The sequence below is a fragment of the Acipenser ruthenus genome, chromosome 7 (genome assembly GCF_902713425.1).
Source record: "Acipenser ruthenus chromosome 7, fAciRut3.2 maternal haplotype, whole genome shotgun sequence".
NCBI classification, from domain to species: domain Eukaryota; kingdom Metazoa; phylum Chordata; class Actinopteri; order Acipenseriformes; family Acipenseridae; genus Acipenser; species Acipenser ruthenus.
This window is the reverse complement of record NC_081195.1, coordinates 16,892,240-16,910,577: the sequence shown is the minus strand read 5'-3', so window position 1 is coordinate 16,910,577 and position 18,338 is coordinate 16,892,240. Positions and strand designations below refer to the sequence as shown.

The window sequence follows — 18,338 nt, the reverse complement described above, 5'->3', positions numbered from 1 at the left end:
CATATGTCAAGAAACATTGATAGAATGAAACATACTGTATATAAAACGGCTGTCCTTTCAATGTTAGGCAGTCATTTATTGTTAGAAAGTGTTTGCAGGCACTGGTTCAAAAGGAAGATACAGTCACTTCAACTCAGTAAAAACAGCTCATGTCTTAATGAGAGTGTTATGTTGCCCTCTCTAGGCTCAAGCTCTAAGTGTTAGGTTCAACAGGCCAGCTGCCAGTGCACGATCACTGAGCGCTTGTTGCTGTTTTTGCTGCCTCTATTCTACTAATGAATGACTAACTCAGGCCAAAGGGGAAATTGCACCACTGGGGCGTACAACAGAAAGCATCTGGAAACATACTACCTGCTTTTATCACAGTGATCACAAGTGTTTATTGCACAATGCATTTGCATATTAAAGGCGTGTTATGTTTGCCTGATTTACACACTACTACTAGTCTAACAGAGGTATGCTATTTCATGAAAACATTGGGTAAAGTATATAAACTAAAAGGTAATAATTAACAGAAGTAGAAATATCAAAATAAAAAAAAAACACTTTGCCCTTGAAGACAAGTGCTATAAGTAGTATTACTGTAAGTTGTTCAAGTAATATAATCTGTGCATGTTATATGTATATAAATGCACATATATATATATATATATATATATATATATATATATATATATATATATATATATATTCTTTCAATAAACCTGTGATTACAATAAGCAGTTTTTACACTATACAGTCAGACATGTCAGTACAATCCAAACCACTGCTCAATTACTGGTCTTTCTTTTAAGAAAGTCCTTCTAGTATTTAGATGGGAGGCCTGCTACTGAATTATCAAACTACAGCACATGAACAGGGAAGGCAGGTAAACAGCATGCTCCCCCACACCACTTTGCCCTTTAAGCATATTCATTACTGGAACAGGATTATGCAAATTCTGTTCAGTTTTGGCACTTTACAGATTGCTAGCTTGTGTGTCTCTTGGTTGTGTGTTTCCACAGGAGAGCTTCAATTTAGACGCCACTGTTATTCAAATACAGTTGATTTTAGTAAGTCTGGACAATGTCAATTCAAATCTAGCAATATACACCATTTACACAATATGCAAATATTCCCGATATTTGTGGTACAGCCATCTGAAATGTTTTTCTGTTTGTATCAAATGGCAATGGCATCACATTAAGGTTAGCTATACTGTTTAATTATTTTTATTTAACAATATATTATATCAGCTTCTACAGTACCACACTCAATAAGAAATTGTATTACTATATATGTATACATACACAAACAATATTTTGAAACGTGAACAATTAAATCGCCTATGGAAAAGTCTAAATGGCTGTACATTGACAATATATAATTCTTCCAATAAAACAAAACGTAAAAATCACAATAGCAAAACAAAAACTGTACTATACTGATTCCCATCCCCTAGTTAGGTAAACTACATAAAAATACCAAGCATTGTCCTTGTCAGCAATCATGTAAACGTGATAAATTTGAAAAGCAAATAATATGCAGTACTTGCAATTGTGGTGGGGGAAGGGGGAGCTTAAAACAGTTAGTGGGAGGGATCTCAGATACAAGGCTTTGATTTGAGCGCAAATGAGAGGTCAGATATGTAATGTTTTTCAACAGTCTCTACTGGTTACATTTTTTTTTTTTTTTTACAGTTAAATGACGGTGTACATACAGTACGGGCTAAAAGCAATATCTTATTGCTCTGTATCCGAATGGAGGCATAACCACATATCTGGCTGGCAGAATACGATATTGTAGGGAAGGTGCTGGAGAAACCTGTTGCCTATTATGAAAAAGGACATTTGATCCTTAGTCCGGGGGGGGGGGGGGGGGGGGGGGGAGGGGGTACAATAACAAAGTTCAGGAGACAAGAGCTGTTTTCTTTAAAAACCTGGCAGGTTCGAGTGTTTACACCGCCTGTGCGGGACATAACAGGTTTTACCCCTACCATATTTCACCTGACTAACCTATAAACTTATTTTGATATCCTCATAACAACAGGGGGAAAAAAAGGTTTTATAAGTGTGCCAAATTTTTTATATATCAAAGTCATTAGAAATATATGTCCATCTGGCATATTTATTGTCAGCTATTATTAGCTTATCATATTCTAAACCGCACTACGATCCTCATTCAATAATCAGAACCTACAACACCAAACGCACTGACGTAACAACCTTCATAAAATGTCACTCTTGCTCCATAAAGGCAACTCATCTGCTGGTGTTATCGCTTTCCGTAGTGGGCTATTAATCAATTACAACAACTACAGTAACTCGTTGATAGCAGTTAAACGTGTATAGGGAAAATGTCCGCGTGCATTACTTCTTGGCAGTGTGGCCATATCATTACTGCCCTGGTGTTTTTACATGGTAAATGCATTCGGGTCTGTAAATTGAAATTGACAGATCATATTTTATGGCTTACGAGTGAATGTTTTGTTCACTCTGAAACGTCTTTGTGCTAGTTATACCTCTATTAAAACACGCCCCTGCAGATCTAGCAATTATTATTATTATTATTATTATTATTATTATTATTATTATTACTACCTGTCATTTATCACCTTACGTTATTTGCACACGTACTTTAGTTCAACAGCGTTTCCTCTCATAAAGCCTCCATGTTGTAATTTCCGCCCTATTTTACTTATAACATATTAAATATGGCAATACACGCTACAGAAATATGTAAGACAACAAACAAATGGATGTGTTTATTTTTCCATTCTGTGAGTGGAATACGCTTAATTCAAACATGACACACATACGTCACAAGTACTGTACTGCATTATAATTATAATTAGTTTAAAAACACTCTGTAATGTAATTACATTTGCTGTTGTTTGAAAACATCGGCTCTTTGAGTAAGATAAAATATGTATTCAGCGGTACAAGCACAGTAGTGTTACAATAAATGAAAATAAAACATGCTAAGTGCTTGCTTCTTGTGCGTCACTGTAAATAGCCAGTACTACGAGGCGATACAGGTCATATTCCATTCATGCACCGGCTTTTTTATTGACATAATCAGCAACATATAGATAATACAAAACATTATGTTCACCTCTCCGTGACTGGCCGTTCTTCCTTGGGGGATATCTTCTGGGAGAAAATAAAGTTTGGAGCTGGATAAAAGTTGTTTGGTCGTTCTTTCTTCCCATAACAGCTGTAGTTCTGCTATGCAAATCGGATCCTCCGGCTTACATCTTACAAAGAAAAAATCGCCAAGGGAAAAAATTCTTGGTCTGCCTTCAAGGTGAAATTTAAAAGCCTTGTAGAAAATGTATGATCCGTGCAAGCCACAAGCTGAGCCTACCCACTACGGAAAAAAAAAATAAAAATGATTAAACACAATTATTTTATTATTATCGTTATTATCAATAATAAAAAAATAAAATAAATACATACATAAAAATCAACATTGAAATTGACCTGTTAACATTTTTTTTTACAAAATATGTTTTTGAGTTCTCTTTCAACATGTAAAGTTTTTTTTGTTTTTTTTTTATTAAAAGTTTACAGTATTTATTGGGGGGGGGGGTCAAAATGAATAGTAATGTATCCGGAAGGGGTACATTTAACAAAAAGTTAGTAAAATGTAAACACACACACACACACACACATACATATACATACATATATATATATATATATATATATATATATATATATATATATATATATATATATATATATATATATATATATATATATATATATATATATATATATAACATAAGGAGAGTAGATAATAATACCTTCAGCGAGTTGGGCTCCATCTCGACGTTCTGAATTGATTAAACACAACATTCTCTCCAAACTTGTTGGCTTGAATGGGTTGCTAAAGGTCCTGAAAGGAGAAAACGCATACTCACACAAAATCCGTCAAACTCTCAATATGAAATCTTAACCTTCCAAAACCAGGCGGTTTAAAATGTCCGGAATTACTACCTAATATTTTGTTAATTACTTATTTTTAAAACTATGTCAAAATCACACCGGTTAATTTCCAAATCGTTTTGATTAAATTCCAAATACCAACAAACGAGCCAATGCACGCTTTCCACAGATTGAAACTACCTGTCTTTTAAAAACAACCAGATTGGAAAAACTCTCACTTTCACATTTCATAGTAAGATTTACATTTATAGATATTGCTGCGGCAAATCATTAATAAGTATTGCATTTTTGCAACTTTGGTGCATTCAAATGTACGAATATCTGTATATGTATCTGCTAGGACCTGTTATGAGACTGATGTATATAGAAAGAACATTTCCTGCAGAGATTCAGGGGCGCTCTTCGTATTTTTTTCTCGATTGCATGTATTAGATTAGATTGTGACTTTTTTGGGAGGGGGGGTAGTTTTAAAATCCTGGTTATGAGCTTTCCGCTAACGACGTTGGTATTTTGGGTCTAACAGAATAGGTTATTGATAGTATAGCCTAATGTAGCTTGTCAGTAACTGGTACGATATTTGCATACATCTATAAACATGAATAATAAGCCTATACACGTATATTTGTTTTAAAAAAATCGGGAATCACCAGAAATTCAAAAGCAAGCAGCCATCACGGGATTTTGAAACAACCGAGGTCGAAACCCTGCTATTGTGGTTCTTCTGAACATGAATATTTAACGTTCGAAATATATCAAAAAATGTCTCTAGATATAGACTGCGTTTGAAAAATAAATATAAATTCATCTAATGTGTCGCTTTTTGATATTCGGGTCTCGGGGGTCCAGTTCTCTTTTTTGCACATAATTGAAGCAGGGCTTTTTAACACACACAACGTAATTCATATAAGGTCGTTTGTAACTATAAAGTTGTTGTGCATAAATAATTTGTGAACACGTATGAGTCAGGAATAGCAATGAATATTAAAATGCCGAGATAATAACTCTGTCTAAATGCATGTTTATTGTTCCCAAGCCTCGGGCATGATACCGTTTTGCAAGCGAGATTATGCAAATATCTAGTAGAAACGTGTACAGTACAATAGAACAATGAACAGGCGAACAGCGATCAATATTGATGATAGCAAACAAAGTAACATTACAGAGGCAATGCTTCCCAGGCTTCAAATGCGTTTAAATTGTACGATGTCTTATTCATAACGACGTTCTTGTGTTCAGCTTTATTATATTACAGTTTAGCGAATTTACCTCACAACCACGAGGCAGGGCTATTTTTTGTAAACTGCAAACAAGTCTAACAATGTTTAACAAATATGGAAGTTCAAAGTATGCCGCATTTATAACCCAGCTATTTTTATACCCGTCCTTATGCAGTACTGGATCTCAAATCACGAGGATAGCTGAGTGTAAAGCAAGCTCAATTAAACTGAGTATTTATGAAAGAAGTGTATTGAATTCCGGATAGAGGAAATATACAATGTTGCAAATTGTCTTTACAGAGAAACCAACGAGAGCGTCATATTAAATTTGAAAATCCCCTTTATGTTGAAACCACTTCACTGTCATTAATTATATTTAGACAGGACAAAAGAGTAGAGGGGTGGGGCAAGAGCTGTCGTGTTTATGAGAGATTCTGACTCCAATGTTATAACTGAATTGATTTTGGCTTAACAACAGGAAATAAGTAAGACAACGAACCAAAATACAGCACGTTAAAAAAAAAAAAAAAAAAAAAAAGCTAATTTATAACATCATAAGTTACATTTGAGCGACAATGATACAACAGGTTCATTATTTTTACTCATCAGTGTTTTTTAATGAAATGAATGTAGCGTTTCTTTTTTTGCAGCCTATTCAGTATACAGTTGATAACATATTGCAGTCTACCACACGTTGATAAAGGGGTATGGGTGGGGGGTAGTAATTGAGTCCTTTTACAAATCCCTGCCTGTAGCAAACAAAACAAACACCAACAACAACAACAATATTGTTATTATTAAAGAGATCAGTGGTTTTTTTTTATTATTATTATTACATACAGTATGTATTTCTAAATTGCCCGTTAACGAGGAATTCCAAATTAAATACATCAATATATAAACGCTTTTTTGGGGCATGTTGGAGCATGAGTCAGTTTCCTGAATGACCTACACACGGAAACGTCAATGGAATGCCTTGGGGCATCTCTCTACTATACATTATTATTATTATTTATTAGCAGACGCCCTTATCCAGGGCGACTTACAATTGTTACAAGATATCACATTATTTTTTTTACATATACCATTTATACAGTTGAGTTTTTACTGGAGCAATCTAGGTAAAGTACCTTGCTCAAGGGTACAGCTGCAGTGTCCCTTACCTGGGATTGAACCCACAACCTTCGGTCAAGAGTCCGGAGCCCTAACCACTACTCCACACTCCAGATATGATTTAGACTAAAGGCTATGCCACAGGACCTAATATAGCCTATATATATATATATATATATATATATATATATATATATATATATATATATATATATATATATATATATATATATATATATATATATATATATATACACACACACACACACACACACACACACACACACACACATACACACACACTTTCTTTTGTTGTTTATTACATGTATTCTAATAAAGTTTAATAAAATATTTTCCATACAATTCCAGTGCCTAGCTTTGCAGTGAACATACTTAACTTTGAGGCGGGTTTTACAAAGTGTTGTAGCCATTAAAGTGCTTGATTTGAGCTTGCGAGAGGGTAATAGTATGTGTATTCAAGGAGCAATCAATCACCAAGCAGATGTAAGACACCAGACACCGACACCCGTCGATCAAGAGAGCTCGTAGAAGTGCAGTATTTTTGCTAATATAAAACCAATACAGTACCTGTAACTACAAGGAATGTCTATTATGATAAGGTAATCATACACACAAACACATAGTTGTTTTCTTCTTGCCTAATAGTACGAAACGTCCAAGTCAAATTGTATCATTGCTGAACATAATTGGTATTTTATGGTCTGCTTTGCAGCACGGGTTCTGCTTTGTAGCTGACAATATGAGTTTATGGCAGATTTATAGTCTAATCATTTTTTTTTTCACTGCAAAGAATATTTGAAGTTGAGAGCTCGTTGGAAATTGCATATCTCCAAAAGAAAAATATTTCCCCATAAGAAAACATTACAACATTTCTATTCTGTACAATCAAAAATAAACTAGCTATTCGCTGTATAATAATATATTTATTTTTATATAACATCTTTCATAGTGGACCACCATCACAAAGCGTTTTACAGAGGTAGACTATGAACTGTGTATTATATGCAGAGTCACTTACAATAGGACATTGCTTAACATCTCATCCGCAGGATGGAGCACAAGGAGGTTAAGTGACTTGCTTAGGGTCACACACTGAGTCAGTGGCAGAGGTGGGGTTTGAAGCAGTGATTATCTGATTACAACCCCCAGAACTTTAACCACTGGACCACATTGCCTCCTTTGATTTTACCTTTAAATTAGGGTCTATTTGAGTTATTATTGAAAAAAAAAACCCTGAAACGAGTAATTTATGATTTTATGATTATATTTACAAAATAATAATAATAATAATAATAATAATAATATAATGCTGTATTTAAACCTGTACTGTTTTCAGAATAAATTATATTTTAAGATTTCCTTCTGGGATTTCAGACGCTATTCACCTTTCCGTAAGTAATAATAATAATTAAAAAAAAAAAAAAAACAAGAGCACATTACAGCAGCCAGCATTTTTGTTTTCCTGTAGGGTAGAATATACTATATCAACGACAGACTAATATGGGCTCTATACTACCGCTTGTGTCAAGAAGTAGGTACTGCAGGTTTTTGCTTGTATTCTTTACTGTAATGTTTACTGTACCGTCAGTCTGCCAATGGTCCGCAGCGGTGGCTATTTATCCGATTAATATCTTGCAAAAAGACAAAGGCCTGGCAAAGGGAAAATTATTTGTGTCCTATTTGTTTTAGACAAATCTTTATCTGGCGACAGGCATAATCAACAACAGACTCAGGAACTGTTATTTAATTTAATGACGTACAGCTGCCCCATAGGGGTTGTTGTTATCCTTAGATATATTATTATTATTCATTTATTTGGCAGACGCCTTTATCCAAGGCGACTTACAGGTGTTACATGGCAGTACATGGTTACAATGCAAGCTTAGTATTTAAATGCAATGTAGTTTACAATAAGTGCAATAGCACTACTAAAATACAATAAGAACTAGGATGCAACAAGTTAGGATTTCAACAAGTTAAATTTACAATGACATATTAGTAGTGCAAGGATAGTGCATTGGCTGAGAGTCCAGAACGTGGTACTTAGATCAGGCATATACAGTGCATAGTAGGAGGGGTAGATAGATAGATAGATAGATAGATAGATAGATAGATAGATAGATAGATAAATGGGCTTCAGTGAGTTACAGGAAAATAATTCCATCTAGGGTCTCTGTGATATCATAAATTACGAGACCGAAGGTTGAGTAATTTATAAACTGTCACAGAAACCCGAGATGGAATTATGGAATTATTTTCTTGTAACTCATTGAAGAGGCCCATCTACTATTTTTTATAATTCATGGATACCCTTGTGATGCTAATATAAAAGAAGACGAGGTTCAGCAGTACAGTTGGGTTTTTTTTAGAACAGTGTTTCAGTGCTGTACAGACGTTCTAAGTCGTTATCCGTTAGTGCTTCAGCTTTATTTGGATGATTGCCTTGACCTCGTTTTAATTTCCCATTCCTCTCCAGTTTCTCTGAGATACGAATGTTACCTGCATTACATCATTTTTTTTTTAACATATTTTCATTTTGTTGATCATTAAAGGGGAACTGTACTCAAAATAACAAGGCTCTCTAAATGCTCTGTATACATAACAAATGCGTCTCGCTGCACCAATTATGTTAAAAAGTCAAGCATTTGGGCTCCCGAGGTGCGCTCCACATGGAGTGCAGGATGCGCCTTATAGTCTGGACATCGCGAGTTCGAGTCCAGGCTATTCCACAGCCGACCAAGGACGGGAGCTTCCAGGGGGCGGCACTCAATTGGCCAAGCGCCACCTGGGGGGAGGGAGGGTTAGGTCGGCCAGGGTGTCCTCGGCTCACCACGCACCAGCGACCCCTGTAGTCTGGCCGGGCGCCTGCGGGCTTGCCTGTAAGCTGCCCGAGAGCTGCGTTGTCCTCCAACGCTGTAGCTCTTGGGTGGCTGCATGGTGAGTCCACAGTGTGAAAAAAAGCGGTTGGCTGACAGCACATGCTTCAGAGGACAGCGTGTGTTCATCTTCGCCCTCCCGAGTCAGCGCAGGGGTGGTAGCGGTGAGCTGAGCCTAAAAATAATTGGCCATTTCCAAATTAGGACGAATGGACTACATCCCCCATGGTGCAGCAGTGACTACAGCAGAGCACGTACTGCTATACCATGGAAAATACAGTCGTTTCAGCTTTTCATTTCCTCAGAGACAGTGGTACTGAATTATCTCCATCACAGAGAGTGTAATGGTCCCTGATGCTGCGGAAGATGTCAAGGACACACATTCAAACAGTAAAGTCGAAGGCAGATCTGGGATAACTGCATTTCACCGTGTGGGTTTATTCTGCTTCTCGTGTAATCGGAACTGCAGCTTTTCATGCTGAGTCATACCCTGGCTTTACAAATAAAAAAACAAAATACAAACATTAAAACATACACTATTTATATTAATAATGCACACACTGCAGTCTGTCACTTTACATACAGGGTCAAAAGCAAAAGCAGTCTAAAAAAGAAGCCATTATCAACCATGATTTAGAAACAGGTCATCTGGTTTATTTTATTAAAACTTAAAAGTTGATGAATGTTGATGTTATTAATACATATGCTTGGAAATAAAGACAATAAATACTGTATGCTGTGGTTTTTGTTAAGATATTGGTGTGACCCGGATGGCTTAAGGGTGATATCAAGCCAGGAAATGAAACACCAGACTGGGGTAATAATTGCGCAGGTGCACAGATTTAATAATAAATAAAAAGTTTAAAACAAAACTGTGGCAAAGTGGTTTGCAGTGCGCAGGTGTAAATGCAATGCTTAAACAGATGACAGACAACAAAGTTCACGGTCCAAACAATCCTTTTTTTTTATAATCCTGGTCATTTGGCGACTGTAAATAATAATCCCTGGCAATACACAGCAATGTGTACTGCACAGTGAAACCTCAGGGTTCAGTCCCGAAATAATAAACACGGTATAAACACACACAGAACACAAACACAATCACAAGCCCAGAGTGAGTGCTAACGTGCAAGTGGTGAAATACAATTTATTAGTGAACAGTAGTGCAGTGCTGTCCGGGTTGGTGCTGGTCTTTAGAGACAGCTCCCAGTACGTGTTAGCCGTCTAAGAAGAACAAATGTTTACAATCAGGATGACAAAACAAACACTAAACACTCACGGTTATATCACAGTCCTTCAGCAGTTCTCTTGTAACCACATCCCCTTTTGTACCTTTAGCCACGCCCCCTTGGTTAGCGAGTACAATCGCTTTTCCTCCAATCCACGATTGCCACATCGCCTCCCGTCTGGGGCGATGACTTGGTGTACTGTGGCTCCATCCTCTTCCTGGATGGCCGACTTCCGACTGACCCTGGAATGAACTGCCAAACCACCTAGTCCGGGGCACTCTGTTCCCTTTACACAGCGCCCTCACAGGTCGGGAGGGAAATTTATAGACAATATTCATTCTTTCTGTGTCACAAAAACATTTACTCAAAATGCAAATAAAACGGCACGATGTCCAAAACAGACAGACAAAACAAACACAGGAGAAACACAAAATAAAACAAATATTGTGCTGGTGTAAAACCAGCACGAATAGGAATTGTATGTATCTGTCTAAAGCTAACTCCCGACTCTCTCTCCCATTCTCTCCTCACCTCTCCCCCTTCTCTGTAGCCGGCGGCTCCCTTTTCTTGGGCTAAGGCCCCAAGGTTTCCAGCAGCGCAACTGCTGCTGCTGGATACAAAGCTCCGGGTGATAACAAGCAGGCCTCCCCAGGCGATGGGGACTGATGCAGCTCTCCTTCAGTCACTGGGGACTGGTTGTGGCTGTCCTTCCGCCGCTGGGGACTGGTTGCAGCTCTCCTCTGGGCCCTGGCGTGGATGTGCCTACTGGCTCTGGAGGTAGGGTAGGCGCGGCTCCTCCCTATGGGACTGGAGATGGAGAAGCCACTCCAATATCTGCACCCAGGTAGTGGAGTACCATTTCTGCAATGTCTCGGAGGGATGCTGGGCATGTTGCTTTTCCCGTGCTTCCCATCGCACCCCATCTCTTGCCCACAGTAGGTCGATTACCATCGGGAGAGCCACCATGGTGTTCACCTTAGGGTTCAGCAGCCAGTCCCATATCTTAATCGAGGGCATTGGCTTAAGGGTGACGTCAGGCCAGGAAATGAATGGAGATCAACAACAGACTGGGGTAATGAATGCGCTAGTGCGCAGATTTAATAATAAATAAAACATTTAAAACAAAACATTTACTCAAAATACAAACCAAACAGCACGATGGCCAAAACAGACAGACAAAGCACACTGGAGAAACACTAAATAAAATACAAAAGTATTGCGCTGGTGTAAAACCAGCACAAATAGCAATTGTATGTATCTGTCTCAAGCTTACTCCTGACTTTCTCACCCGTTCTCTCTTCACTGAACACCCAACCCCGAGTGAGTGCTGGGACTCAATTGCTAATTAATCGTTCTCTTGAATCCCGGCACGTGAACTAATTTGTGCAATCCCTGTGTTCACATCCTAATACACATTTTATCTGCACGTGTAGTGATTGTGCAATCCCTGTGCCTAAATACAAATATACAGTTTAAATCACTCGTGCTACACACCCCAATTTATACCGCGTGCACCAATATATACACACCAACAATAACACACCACATACAACATGAAACACAAGATACGCACAGGGACTGGGCACCCCACCACAGTTGATATAAAATGTTCTGCATAAAAAGAATCCAGCTGACCACCAACTTTTGAATACAACGAGTGTCCTATCCACACTACCAAATTGTGCACAATCAATAAGCATTGAAACCATGTGATTGCCATTCTCTTTTTTCACAACACACAATGATCATGTGTTATTTAAATAGTGTAATGTGACATCAATGATGCTGTTATCCAACAGGATCCTAGTTTACTGACTCAATCAAGGTGAACCATTTTTTAACATACCTTTCTGCAGAGTGATTATCTAACAGTAAGAAATCTGATCGTTATACAGCTTGGAATATTGGCCACAATAGGGCTCTTAAATTGATGGTACACCATAACACTTTTATCCTGTACCCCTGCATACTCTTCCCCTATATGCTATAAAAATACATCAATAAGAAATAGAACAAATTTTGTATTACTTCTGCTGGGGGCGGGGAACACATTACCGGTTACACTCTGGTGTTCTAGTGGTTCTCAGAAGGAAGATGTATCCACAGAGAGGGGATTTTACTTCTGTGATTAGTCATTAAATCACAGAAAATTATTCCATAGATCAGATTAGAATAACTGTGATATTTCACACCCGTAACAAGTTGTTCTTTAAAAGGGTAACTAAAAGGAACTTTAGCAACATTTTCTTTAACAAGAAATAGGTACTGGTAACCTGATGTTTTTTTTTTTTTTATCTTGTATCATTGATTATTGAACTCTGTTGACTTCTTTACACACATATCAACATGCTTGTGCCTCAGGATGTCCAGATCTGCAAAGGTCATGCTTTCCTGGCCTTCTCTTTGTCGGCATAATTAAATATGGAATAGAATAATGGGCTATAGGATCTAAGATAAACTGGTTATACCATCACCGGTAAATCATGTAATTGTATACTGAGCTGTTTAGAGGTACATATAGCATTTCAGAAATGACACTCCTTTATACTTTTGTACAAAGGGATATTGTCTCTTGTTCTGTTTTAATCTTTTCAGAGAAAAAAATATTCAGCACTGCTGGCCTCTAATGAGATCTAGGAAAAATATCTCAATTCAGAAAAACAGACTGCTTTTGCACTCAAGGAAGAATAACTTACAGCAGACCAGTTAACCAGTCCCATTCTTGGGTATATCCACATATCAGTTTTGTATGACCTTTTTCACTAAAAAATGTTGTTAGTTTTAGAAGGATTGTCTTTTATTTTACTACATAGTGAATATTTTTAAATTTAGAACCTAGAACTTACTAAACACGCCTTGGAGCATTAAGATTAATAGAACACAGATGGCTGAATTGAATTAAATATGAAAGGAAACACATTTGATAACAAGAAATGACTCTTAGTGAAAATATTAGAATGGATGGCAACATCATGACAGTACTACTTAGCCAACTATATTTTTAGATGACAATAATATCACACTTTTACATTTTTGGGCACCAAAGCCTAAAGTTTTTCCATGTAGAATTTGACAATGGCACTGCCAGCAGTCAGAAACAGGGCCAACTTTTCAATCCTGACCTGGACATCCCCTGCCATTCAGTCCTGGCCTCTCTCAAGCAAGAACCAAACTTATCTTTAAATCCTGTCAAACTGAAACCCTGGCCTTGTGATGTGAGAGACCAACGGGCTAGTGAATTAGTCTACTGTGCCACCTAACCCGCAAGCCTTTCTGTTTATTTTTGTGCTTTGACTATGAGTTAAGGAGCTGCACCTCAGTCCTTCGGTCATAGACAAATGTAAAATCAGCTAGAATAGCCTAATTGTCTTTATCTAAGTAAGCACCATTTCGTGCACAGCAGTGTTATGCCAGCAAAACAAAAAATCACTAGATGGCGCTGGCTCTTACTTCTATAAAGACACTTTGGCTGATCTAGGTTATGTTACAGATATCTATGGCAGGCATCTAGAACTGAATAGGAACCTCTCAGTTCTGATTGCAAACATAATAAAGAGAAAGGAGAATTTTAAGTTACTTACTCTTTAATTAAGCTGATGCAAATAGAAAAGTCCCTTTTTTGGTGTACTAAAAGTTATTAAGCCGTATTATTTAGCTTAAGAGGTGACAAGAGCTATAGACAAAAAAATGAATGTTTGGTTGCTGTTGATCTTCTTTCAGAGGCCAAAAAGAACGTATTTGCCTCTATCTGAAGCAAAGCAAATTGTAACTTTATTCTGAGTCATTTATTTTGATTGAAACCATGTGTAACCCACAGATTTCAGATTTGCAAATTATATCCATGCATTTACAGTACACCCATTAAAATCAAGTCTATCAAACCTACAACAAGGCCATGCATTCTTTAGATTACTGCCTACAAAAATACTATTCATTTCTGTAGAGGCCCAGATAAGGAATGCATTACAGTATTAAAAATGTAGCTTGCTGTTTGCTACACAGTGTCCACAGCAGCTGTCAAGTAGGACAACGACAGCTTTTAAATAATGTAAACATAAACATTATCATATACTTTTTTAAAAAAATTTGGAATCGCCAATTATCTTTTCTTATTTTTCTCCCCAATTTAGAAAGCCCAATTATTTTGTTTCAACCCGGCTCACTGCTGACATCCCTGTGCTGACTCAGGAGAGACAAAAATGGACACACACGTCCTCCGTCAGCTTCTTTTCACTCTGCAGGCCCGCCATGCGGCCACCTCAGAGCTACAGCATTAGAGGAACATGCAGCTTACAGGCAGGCCTGTAGGCACCTGGCCAGTCTATAGGGGTCACTGCTGCATGGTGAGCCAAGGACACCCTGGCCTACTTAAGCCCTCACCTCTCAGGCGGCATTTGGCCAATTGTGCGCTGCCCCCCTGGGAACTCCGGTCCACAGTTGGCAGTGGAATAGCCTGGACTTGAATCGGCAACCTCCAGGCTATAGGGCACATTCTGCACTCCACGTGGCATGCCTTTACCAGATGCGCCACTCAGGAGACTGTAACATTATCATATACTTTAAAGGTTTAACAGCACCAGACAAAATCAAAACAACAACAAAAAAAAAAAAACTACAAACACAATAGCTGACTAGCATTACTGTCGATGACGCAAGGTGGTTTAACCTTTCTGATTAAATTGTATTACACACACCTATCACATTTCTCCCCTCCTTGGATAATCCACAATGCCACATTAAAGTATAACGAAATATTTCATGGAATAACTCTTAACGGCAGCATGTTTTACAAAGCAATCAATACCTTTTTATGTCATTTGCAGAAATTAATAGAAAATCTAACCACTGCATTTTTTAAGCTGTCAATTCTGCTTAAGACAGGCAATGAGATCCAGACTAAACTCACGCCCACTTTGTTTTGTGGATCAGGATGCATTTGATTCAGACACAATGGTTATTAATTATATTTCAGTAAAACTTTAACCAGTTAACCCACACTACCACCCCAGAGCAGTTTTCACTAGTTTTGAAATGCTCATTGTACCTGACCCATTCAGTATAAAAACAAACCTGCTAGCAGATGGCCTAAGCTAAAAACTCACAGGCTCACTGCTATGTGGAATGAATACATATTGTAAATCATTTCTTGTCAAATAAGAAAGCTTTGTGGAAATTCAAAATGAATTGCCAAATGGTAAATTACACTTTTACTGAAAAGACTGCAAGAGTGGCCAAAAATAAATAAAAAATATCACATTTTAATAACTGGTAAGTTTAGTGTCGACTAAAAAAAAAAAGTTTGAATGAACAAAAATCACCTTTCCTCTTAAATGTTTAAGCACCAGGTTTTGAAACCTTGAAAACCAGATTTCTGATAGTATACGCTGCCTATTCCCTTTGTGGAAAGGGCACAGAGAAGGCCCTTTGTGTGCTCTCTAGGCACTGAAACACACCTGCAAGATCGATGGCCAGAAAAGTGAACTTATCACACCTGCAAGATCGATGGCCAGAAAACTTATCACAGTTACCTTACTGTGTTATTAATATTGTGGTGACTTTTCTAAGTTAGCTTCAATATAACTTCCCAAAACAATCTCTGAGTACATCTGGCACACCAGGAGTGTGAGCAGGACCCCCCTTCCTGCCAACACATCAATCAAGCGTTTCTTACAAATAACGGCACAATTCTCTGCTTTGATTAAAAGGCATGTAGTGGCTTGTTAAACGCAGCCAAACGGTGTCAGAAATTTGAAAATGAATAAAAACATTCAAATTGAGGCTAACAGTAGCATATATATATATATAGAGAGAGAGAGAAATTTAATTTGAAAGCAGAAGCATCCTTGTGACTTCACATGGTGCAGGATAGTGGGGTCCTGTAAAACAAGCTTGCGTCTCAATTCAGTGGCTGCAATGACCGGCATGTCCCTCAAGACAGTCTCCTGGGAGTGTCTCTCCTGGAAGGGCAACGTTTGCAGAAAAGCAACCCCTGAATGCACACGGGTCATGACGGATCAAACTCTCACATGTGTGCAACTTATTGTGACAAGCAGTGGCCAAAATCACAGAAACCTTCAACACTGGACAAGACACCCCTGTTTCCCTTGATCATTTCACTGAGCAAGCGATACACACTGATAACCATTTACTGTGTTTGAAAATCATATTGTTTATGTTTGGGCACTAGACACACACCCCTGCCTAGGGGAGGGGGGGAGACAATGTAGTCTAATATAAACACAAGCTGACAAACCTCTGAATGAAAGAATAACAGGCATACATTCTCTATATTGCAAACTCTTTGTTTATGGTTTAAAAATGTTGAAACACACAAAGAACACTATGCAGTACGAAAAGGGTTAAAGGGGGGTTTGAATAGGAGTCATTAGGTCAACACAGTCATTATATAAGCAGATGCAGGAGAAGACTAGCTATGTATCAGGTTTCAGTTGAAATCTTATTTTTATTACATTTTCTTGTCTGCAGAACAAGCTATAACTCCCTGTCTATAATAGATCCGTCTGTGGAGACAAACAAAAGTTGGAGAAGTATTTGCAGCATACCATACATTATCTAGACTAATACTCGCCAATTGTATCGCATTGTAATGTAGGGTTTTATGGAGGTGTTTTGGAAATGTTTTTAAGGCAGAGTAAATGTCCTGCTAAATAAATATTTAAACCAAACATTATAAACAATCAATCAACTTCAAAATTAATTAATCTGGGAAATATATTTTTTAGAAGCAACAATATCAAGTCACAAATGTGAGGTCATGGAAACTATTTGCTAATGCTGCTTTTGTTTGTACTGCGTACATCAGCATATAAAATGTTTTAAACAATTTAAGTCACACATTTTTACTAAGTAGCCTATTATTAGAAGTACCCTAACGCGTTACTCACATGACTTTTTAAAATAGATTTCAATTATTTTCATTGTTTTCTTATCTTGAAAAAAAACCTTTACTAATCATGAATAAAAAATATAATTGATATAGAGTCTAAAAAGTTTTCTAGATATATGTAAAATTGTATGTGTATAAACAGACAGACAGACTCTATTTGCCCCACATTCTGATTCTATAAATAGCCTGTTCTAAAGAATCCTTAGCAAGATGACATAAAGACAGGCGGTCGGACAGAGACAATGTATGCAGAACTTAGGATACAATGAAGATTTAGCTGATTTGACAGTTAAGAAAGGTCATGAATGTGTACCCTCACTGTAAACACACATGACACCTTTACTACAGGCTATGTGTTGTATGATTCATTGATTTAGAAACGCTATCACTGAGACGTAGAGAGCATTAGCAGCATTTACTATTAATTACTCAGTAATTAGTGGTAATTATTGTTACCAAATACAAAATGACAAGTAAATGCAACTAAATAACATTCCTCATAGCTAGGGGGTTCTAGTTTATAACATTCCATCATAGCTAGGGGTTCTAGTTTATAACATTCCATCACAGCTAGGGGTTCTAGTTTATAACATTCCATCATAGCTAGGGGTTCTAGTTTATAACATTCCATCACAGCTAGGGGTTCTAGTTTATAACATTCCATCACAGCTAGGGGTTCTAGTTTATAACATTCCATCACAGCTAGGGGTTCTAGTTTATAACATTCCATCATAGCTAGGGGGTTCTAGTTTATAACATTCCATCATAGCTAGGGGTTCTAGTTTATAACATTCCATCATAGCTAGGGGGTTCTAGTTTATAACATTCCATCATAGCTAGGGGTTCTAGTTTATAACATTCCATCACAGCTAGGGGTTCTAGTTTATAACATTCCATCATAGCTAGGGGTACTAGTATATAACATTCCATCATAGCTAGGGTGTTCTAATTTATAACATCCCATCATAGCTAGGGATTCTAGTCTTTATTTCATTACTGTTATTGGGTAACTGTTTACTGTTTAATGAGGGTTGAATTGCCACCCA

General features: G+C 37.4%; 1 protein-coding gene across 1 annotated transcript in view; it reads right to left on the bottom strand.

Annotated features, from left to right (window-relative positions):
- Positions 1 to 3,890, bottom strand: part of LOC117416275 (AT-rich interactive domain-containing protein 5B) — an 85,317-nt gene extending 81,427 nt beyond the window's left edge. Inside the window, exons 1-2 of the mRNA XM_059026496.1 lie at positions 3,788 to 3,890; positions 3,094 to 3,348 (exon numbers count right to left, since the gene is read on the bottom strand). Of these exons, the coding sequence (XP_058882479.1) occupies positions 3,094 to 3,348; positions 3,788 to 3,808 (276 nt within the window). The 5' untranslated portion in view covers positions 3,809 to 3,890. The remainder of the gene's footprint in view (positions 1 to 3,093; positions 3,349 to 3,787) is intronic.
- Positions 3,891 to 18,338: the final 14,448 nt, after the last annotated feature.